The following is a 9,218-nucleotide window of genomic DNA, read 5'->3' as shown; positions in this document are numbered from 1 at the left end:
GACCCCTTTGGATCTGGGAGTCCTGGAAATTTGCCTATATCATGATAGGTAATTTGGACAATAATCCAGTCCCAATAGTAAGTCCAAACTGAAATCTTGAAATTGAGAAGTTACAACAGAAATTTTACATTATGAAGATAATGTGAAGAAATCAACTTCAAAATGAACCAAAACATTACAGAAGTATATTTTATTGAAGTTATCAAACAAATTTAAAGAGAAACTTTACCTTGTTTGACCCTGAGCTATGCAAACTGTATACAAAAAGCACCATTTTGAGTCTCTGTAATGCATTTTCTTAAACAACAACACTGAGGATATTTTTTCAATAAAATTATAATAAAGATGCTTGGTAAATGTTTACATACACTGACTAATAAAACATTGCATCATATACACTTTTGCCCAAGAATAAGACATTGCATGTCATGCAAAATCAAGAAACGGTTCTATATCTCAGGTACAAGGAGTGTGAATATTTAAAGACATTACAAATTCTAATAGAAGTATAGTAAACTGTGAAAAGATTTACAAATGCTGAACTAGAAATCACAATAACAGAGAGTGCAAATGGCTTTGCTGCACATAAACAGATCGAAACGTATGTGTGGTGTTTTAACATCTTACAAGCGGACCACTTTAAAAACAAAAAGTCAGTAATTAAGTTTTAGAAACTGTAAAATGAAATCACATTAACACAAAGTGATTTGGGTGATTGCAAACAAAAAGATAGGTAGTTGAAACTGACTTGGGTCAAATTCTCCCAAAAGTCTTCTCAAGGATGAAAATTTGTTGTTTTTTATTTCTTCCTTTTTTTTTATTTTAGGAATGGGACAACAAACCAGCTATTTTCTTTTCTATTCAATGAATTGGTCCTAAAATATGTGGAACTTGTAGGAAATGACCATCAGTGGATCCAATATTTCTTTATTTCTGTTTGAGACACACACACACACACAAAAAAAAAAAAAAAAAAAAAAAAATCTAACATCCAGTTACTCACTCTTAAGGCAAATAAATGAAAGACACCTTAACCATTGAGAAGCTGACAGTAAAACATTTAGTGTTTTACCTGGAATAACTGATTACTTTGCTGTTATGATTATTGTTATTTTTAATCTTGCTTTGTAATTTTTAGTTGATTGACTTTGCTCCTACTCTTCAACTCATTCTCATTTGATCACAGTTTGGTTAGTTAGATTTATGTAGGATTATTAGCTGAAAGGATTAAATAAAGCTGAAATAAGAAACCCACAAACTAGAAAAAATACTACTGAATGTGTAATAAAAATTAAATAAAGGTAAAATACTGAACAAAAATGATTGTAATTACAAATGCCAGTAAAACAAAGGGACAAAAGAAAGTCAAAGTTGAACTTGTCTAAATGTTATCCACATTCAAACTTGTGGATGAATTTGCTTAAAAAAAAAAAAAAAAAAAAAAGAAATTATAGTAGTTCCCAAAGCCATGCTGGTAAAAACTCTACAATATGATGATTTTTTTATGTCATTTCAATCGCCCTCTCCTGAAGCGGTGAGTCAGGCTGGGGTTCATTACTTTTGCCCTTGGCCTTCTTTTTTGTGCTCTTTTTCCTAAAGAAGAACAACAAATATTAGAAAAATTCCAAAAGATCAGCATCTGCTTGTAGTAATACTTTGGGTTGTTCGAGGTAGCAAGATCGAAAGACAAACAAAAATGTTCTTACTTTGACTTAACTGTCAGGACAATGACAGTTATGAGGACAGCCGTAAGAATGATAGCAAGCAAAACTCCAAAGATGATTGCTGTAGAAGAACCCAGTAGTTAGGATAAATACTTAATCAATCATATGTGCAAGTCTTTTTAAAGATCTTTTCTGGCAGTTTGAAAATAAGAGGCCTTCAGTTTGATATGAAGATTATGTATCTTATCAAAACATTAAACTAAATATTAAACTGTGTCTCTACTCACCATAAGGAGTGTCTGACTCGACTTCTTCTGGCTCATCACCATCGTCTGAGAATTAGTAAACACCAGTTTTACGAGAAATTTTTATTACAATGTAATTTGTGAAATTTCATTTTTTTTTACCATATACAAACATTTTAATGATCAGTAACCATTTTCATAAAAGTCCTCCGTTTGCTCACCATGGATGCCATCACACGTGGTATTGCAGGTTTGATAGTCAGGAAATCTGTTACCATTTCCGGAGCACCCAGTCCAAATGAATATCTTACACTTGTCATAAACTGGGTCATAGTAAAATTTCAAAATGTTGCCGTTACATCCACCCTTGTCGTGTTTAAGGTGACATGCTTTGGATGCTGTCAAGAGAAAACACCATAATTATTATCAGCATGATTTGTTATTAATAGGAATTATGCTAATTAAGCTAATTTGTAATAGTAAAAACCACTTGATGATATATTGCTATTACTAAATGCTGAAAAGTGACTTTCCAACATCTCTAAGGGCATGATGTAATTACTTGTGAAAACACAAATAAATAAACTTTAACAATATTTGTGTCTAGTGAACTGACGGTCACAGTTGTCCCTGTCTGCAATCTGGTTGAGACACATAAGTCATAAGGTTCTTTCTATGCCTTTGGCTCAGTTGTACTCATAAAGGCTTTATGACTGTGTTGCCCCCTCCTAGTTTATAGAGCCATAAAACTCTAATCTGCCAATTCTGGCTTCAAAGTCCAACAACGGACTGAAAGAAGGTCCTTTTTCCCTCCGCTTTTTAATCAGGCTTCACCAGCCTCTATGTAATTGTTGAATTTTGATATATGACATATTCACAACAGAGAGGGGATAGTAAAACAAAAACAAAAAAGAGATTTCTAAGTGATTTTTTTCATCACTTCAGTTATACAGAATTCACCTACCATCCATAGGATAAATTTCCTCTGCTCTGTCAGAACAGTTTCTCATGCACTCTATGTCACTTGCAAAACGGTTGGCATTTCCTCCTTCGCCTTGGTAAAAGAACGGGTTGCATGTATCGCTGGTAACATCATAATACACAGAGAACTGGAAATTTCCACCACGACCTACATCAAAGGGGAGTTTGCAAAATTCTGTTGGATGATAAAAAACAAGCTACAAGTTACATCGTGTTAGCCAAACATCCAAGCTGAAGCCATTCCACAGTTCTTGTATGATACATATTTAAGCAGAACTCCTGAGCAGGTATATCACTAATGGTTAACTAACCCCATCACCAGAGACCCACTCCCTATTTTTATGATGGCAATAAAATGTGTCATTTATTTTTCAGTCCTGCTGCCCTTTATTAATTCACAGAGAGGAAGTGGTTTTAAATTGCTATTTTAATACTAAGTACACTTCAATTTTGGCAGAACAATTATTCCTTAACTTTCTATATAAAAAAGTGGAAGTGCTGTACTTTCCTAATTATAGCCTGTTGTAGTGAATTAAACTGGAGCAGCAGGTTAGTTTCAGCTCATAATACTCTGGCTCAGACAGAAATGATATCAGTGTTTAAAAGTTTTGAATTACAGAGGAAAAAAAATTGTCCAGTCAGCTTAACATTAGTAGGAGCATTTAAATAGGAGAGGAATGAACAGTAAAAACTATTATTTCAGCTGCCAGTCATGACATGAACACTGATTCAAAAGAAGAGATAAAATGCAATATTATTTTAACTTGAATGACAAACTGATGAGGGTTTCTATAATCTTCTAAACTTTTTCTCAATACTCCATTGCTTTGTTGTTCAGTCTCTTAAGATGTAGTCCTCGTGTCTCAGATACAATTTTCCCTATATTGCACTGAAATGACTAAAGATTAAGCTTTATTCCTGATCAGAGGAATAAAATGACATAAACAATATTAATTAGATTTATTAAAGCATTGATATACATCTTCATTATTCAGAGACTTGAGGCCCTGTGCAGGTAGCCTGGCCTGTACAAGCCCTCACATCTGTATTCTAAATACTGATAATGGTTTTCAATGGAACTGTAGTTTTAAAAAAATAGATAAAAAAAGGAGTTTTAGGCATACCTGGAGTTACTGAGTGGCTGATGTGGAATGCCGAGAAAAAAATCCCTAAAAGCAGCAAGTTCTTCATTTTGCTGCCTGCCTTTGTGCCGTCTTTCCTGGAGTGACTGAGATCTGTAAACTACAGTGGGAGTGGGTACTTAGTAGCAACCTTTGGACTAACGTTTCCCTAATGATGGCACCCTCATTCAGAAACAGAAGTTAATGCCAACAGTAGAAACTTCCTCCCTTTCCCACCTTTATTGTCAACAAAAGGTTACAGCTTGTTTTATTAGGACAGAAACTATTATGTCATAATCTGTATAGTACAAAATCTGCAATGGAGCTATCATGTGTCGGTTCAAACAGAGGTTTACTTTTATTTTTACTTATTTTTTTATTCTAATAATCTCAGTATGGTGACTATATGATCATGAATCCTCAAATAATCCATGGGCTGATTTTTCCATGACTTACAAACACTTATGCACAAATGCTGAGTTCCTTTAATCTGGCTAATATGAACAGATACCTGTACCAATTTAATAAAAGCCACAACACACTGTTAATAATTACTGGTTATTGCATAAGGTACCCACCTAACAAACTTTGTACTTTAAAAAGTACTTAGCTGATTTCAAGTCTAGTTTATTTTGTCATTATTTAAATATATTCAAAAATAGAAATTACCTATGATGCGTATGGCAAAGATGTGAATAAACACTGTAAATATACATAGGTTCTAATACAGTTTGGGTTTAAAATTATATTTTTTATAAGTTTTATTGATTTTGTTGATTTTTACTTTTTTATATTTAATTTATTTAAAGTAGCTTAATTCCCATAAAGAATCTAAATTACCAGGAAATTCTCACCTTCCACACACCCACTTCAAAACGGAGAAAATTATCTCATTTATGGGGAAAAAACATAACTAAAAATAAAAGAATAAATGTACAAGATTAAAAGGGGGGACTAAATAAAAGGGGAAAACGGACTAATTAAGTCTGCTTAACTTACTGCAGAATGTGACTTAACAATACTTATAACACTTATAACCGTTATAAGAGTTTTCTGTCTTTTTTTAGTTTTTATTTTTATTTTGTTTAACTTGTCCTGTCCAGCATTGTAGGAAACAGAATGATGGTCTGGCTGCTGTTTTGTGCCAAACAAATTTGCTCTGCCAAGAGAAGCTTTATGGGTATGAGGATCCTCTGGATAATTTCATTTTTAATTTTTTTATTTGTTTAAATATATTGTTTCATCTTATTTATTTGGTATTATGGTATTTATGTAATCTTGCTGGACCTGACCGGAGGTTACAGAAAAAAAAAAAAAAGGGGGACAGTAATGGGGAGAAAAAAAAGGAAAGTGGAAAAAAGGAAGAGGAGACAAGGATACAGTAGATATAGATAGTAGAAGAAACAGTCGTTCTATCTAAGCTAACACCAGAAAACTAACTGCTACACAACAGAGAATTTCCTACAGCTTTTAGCTGACAGTAAAAAAATAAAAATAAATAAATAACCAAGACAACAACAAGAAGATGTATCACAACAATAACTAAAGTACAAAAGACACACACAAAGGAAAAAGAAAGAAATCCTAAACAAACGTAGCCCTTAGTGTATAAACCCACTGGACAACTCAGTGACTGTGTCAGCACACATGAGTATGAGGAATGAAGTGAGCAGAGATGAGTGTGTTTGTGCAAATATGACCACGTCTCCACAGAGGCTAGAGGCAGACTTGGGCAGCCCAGAGACCTGGGCGATCAGCGGTAATCCTGGAGCACGAACCCAAGCCACCCCACCACAAAGACTACCCCGTACCCACCCCGAGGGAGGCAGAGGAAGGCCCCAGCCAGAGCCCCCTGCGATCACAGGACACAGGCCTCAGTGGGCCAAGATCAGCAGCCGTTGACCGCACCAGGCACAGGCCATCCAAGGCGGCCAGAACGAAGGGCCCCAAGCTCCAAGATCTCCCACCCACCCCCAAGACAGAGGGCCACACCATGCCCAGGAGGACCAGGCCACCCCAGACAGCCACCCCAATGTTCCAGCCACACACCCCAGGAACCAGGGCACCATCTACCACTCCTACTATACTCCTACTCCCCCTTCTTCCCCCACCCATCTCCCCCTCCTCCCATCTATCCACCCCTTGCTCACAGCGGCCCCCCACTCCGTATCCATAAACACTCCCTTTCACACACCCACATCCCTCCCACCATGCCCTGTGGGAGACATCCACAGCATACTAGAGGATAGATGAGCCCTAAATCCAGCCCCCACCACCACCACCCCACCCCGATGTAGTAGACTGGGCACTGGCCATTGAGCAGCCCTGCCCGCCATGCACAACATTTGTTTTTAATGTGTCTGCATTGTTAACCTAAATCCGGGACATTCATATTTAACTGTCTACCATAGCCATGTGGCCCCAACTTAAACAGCCCAGTAATAACGCTGAAAATTCTGTAGTTTTATTCTGCTAAACTAGGGGATATTTGAAATTTGATTCAGGTGTGTTGGAGAAGGGTTACATCTAAAGGTTGCCGGACTGTAGATCTTGGGGACCAGATTTGGCCACCCCGTTTTAAAGTGTTTTTATTTTACATGAACAATCATTCTACTTCAAATTAAAGCAGTTATAATTCTTAAACATTACCTGAAGAATTTATGTTTAAACATAGAAAAAGTTTAAATTAGGTAGAATAATTTAGTGGGGGTATTCATATTACAATTCTCACTCAGTTAAAGAAATAAGTTATAATTTTATTCTACCTGCAGCATGGCAGCAAACGATGGACCTAAACATCTTGTGGGACAGCAGTTATACAATACATTGGCTATTTATTTCATTTAGAGCATGTTCAAGACCTCTCACAAGAAAATGTGATCTAAAGGGTTATTGGTTGGGTTAGTTGAGTGAGTTTCCTTGTGCAGAGACTGAAAGCTCCTCAATGCAGCACGCCCACATTCAAGTTCTGGCCTGTGGCCCTTATCCAAATGAATCTTTTGCACTTGTCAAACACAGAATAATAACAGTATCTTATTAGGTTAGCAGTACATCCACAGCTAAAACAACCTCATGTTGCATTTCAGTGGGGACTGCAATGAGTTTGGGAAACCAAACAACCTCTAAACAAATGGATGGCTCTGTTGACTGGAATACAGGAGAGCCAACTCACCAGGCCAGTAATCCACTCTTTCCTTCATCTTTATTATAAAGGACACATTTTTAGGGCCACAATGTTAAAATCTAGGACAGAGTAGACAGGTTGTTTGAGCAGGGAGTGAAAAAGGCTATTTATGTTCAAGAAACCTAACAGAGGAGGACGGAGACTTTTCCTTTCCTTTACCTACAATAGCATCCTTTCAACTATCCCAGAGAGATTGACAACACCTTTTTACTCTTCCCTTAAGGGAAACTATAGACAATAGTCACACTGAGGTGATCTCAGGCGAGTCACAACTCTCAAAAATGGTCATAGTGGCTTTTCAGACCACTTAACTGAAATCTCCCACTATTAAAACTGAAGAAGCTCTTCTGGATGAGAGCAAAATTTTCTTCAAGTAACTAAACCCAGTCCAGTTGACTCATCCTAGGTTTGATATCATGATCTGGATGAACGAGAACTTTCCATGCACTCCACTATTACTGCAAACCAGCTTTTGCTTGTTGTCTCACTTTTTCACCACTTGGTGGCATAATGTTATGCTGAAACGCTGCTTTACAGCCTTGCAAGACATGAAATACTTACAATACCCAAAAACAACATATGTGTCTGTTAAACTGACACATAAATTCTTCTCTTCAGACTAAATGTGGTTATGTCTGTCTGAAATCTGCTTGAAAAACATAGCAATCTTTCTCTGCATCTTTGGTTTAGATAATTTAAGGAGGCTTCATATTTATATAGCCCTCTCCTTAAACTCTCTTTAGTTAATTTATTTATTGTTTGTTTGTTTTTAACTCCATATTCATTAACATAATTAGTCTCTGAAAATAAAAATGCCAGAGTCAAATTGCAATGTATATATATATATGAATGAATTAAAGTTATTTTCTGTTGCTCTATATGAATAAAACCTTCTGGCTACCCATGGGATAAAACTCCTCTGCAATGGTTGAGCAATTTCTGATTTAATGAATAAGTTGTAGAGATCTTTGGTGGGATCAAAAATGCAGCAAGGATAAATCTTGAGTCATGGCCTTCATCATGGGGGTGTTTAAACAACTCTGTTGGATGTTAGAAATTGTGTTAGTAAAATGTGCAAACTGTTGGTTAATTTAAAAGTAAGCTGGTTAGATGACTATTACACGGTGTATGTATTATACATACAGTATTTAAGCAGAAATCAGCAGATACATTATTGTTTAACTGGCTCCACTGGTGATGATGTGATGGTAATAAAATGGGTAATTATTCTGTAGTCCTGTTTCCCTTCTTCAGTTTCATACAGGAAGCAGTTTTACACAATTCTTTTTAAACAAAGTAGACTTTATTTGGCATGACACTTTTCAACCAACTCACCAAATTCTGGAAATCCCAGATATATTGTAGTAAAGAGAAATTAAGCTGTTGGTTAGTTTCAGGTTATAATAGTCAGGCTCAGACAGAAATGATCTCAGTATTTCAAAGTCTGTAATTACAGAAGTGTCCAGTCAGCCTAAAACAAGTAGGAGTATCTAAATAACATTTCCAGAAGAGTAACTCAATAGTAAATACTATCATTTATTTTTTGGCAACTGCTTAAAGTAATTATGGCTGGTTTCAGCTGTGAGACACAAAGTAAACATGAAGTCAGTAACAAAGGTGAAATTCAGTCATATCCTCTTAGACAGCTTTCTTTCAACAAGTTTATTACTTGCCTTCTTAATAAAACTGCACATTTTTATTTCACACATCAATATTATTCAGTTTGTAGCCTATTCCGTTCTAATGTCTCACTATTTATGGTATGTTGCTCTGAAATTAATGTAGATAAAGCTTTATCTTTGTAATTTAGTACTCAATCTGAAACAGAAACAAACAAAAGAAAATAAAGTTTGTTTGAAAGCAGAAATACATGTCTGAAAACTCTTCATCCTTGTAACTACAATGCTGCTGTGTCTTCTTGCAGCTCAGCAGCAACCAGATGAACTGAGGAATAATGACAAGAGTTCCACTGTGTAAAGTAGAAAACATTTTGCATGAAAACTGAGACAACCGTTGTTTACAA

At 35.9% G+C, this 9,218-nt stretch overlaps 1 protein-coding gene across 1 annotated transcript; it reads right to left on the bottom strand.

The window, feature by feature from the left end:
* Positions 1-1,349: 1,349 nt before the first annotated feature.
* On the bottom strand, positions 1,350-4,118 carry si:dkeyp-73b11.8 (BPTI/Kunitz domain-containing protein). Its single transcript, XM_041997491.1, has 6 exons — positions 4,015-4,118; positions 2,874-3,065; positions 2,131-2,307; positions 1,952-1,996; positions 1,707-1,785; positions 1,350-1,593 (listed from the first exon to the last, which is right to left on the bottom strand). Exons 1-6 carry the CDS (start codon positions 4,079-4,081, stop codon positions 1,503-1,505), a joined length of 651 nt encoding a protein of 216 aa, XP_041853425.1. The 5' UTR covers positions 4,082-4,118; the 3' UTR covers positions 1,350-1,502.
* Positions 4,119-9,218: the final 5,100 nt, after the last annotated feature.

Source organism: Melanotaenia boesemani, chromosome 10, assembly GCF_017639745.1.
Source record: "Melanotaenia boesemani isolate fMelBoe1 chromosome 10, fMelBoe1.pri, whole genome shotgun sequence".
Classification (NCBI taxonomy): domain Eukaryota; kingdom Metazoa; phylum Chordata; class Actinopteri; order Atheriniformes; family Melanotaeniidae; genus Melanotaenia; species Melanotaenia boesemani.
Note: the sequence above shows the minus strand (reverse complement) of the source record. Positions and strands in the feature narration are given on the sequence as shown.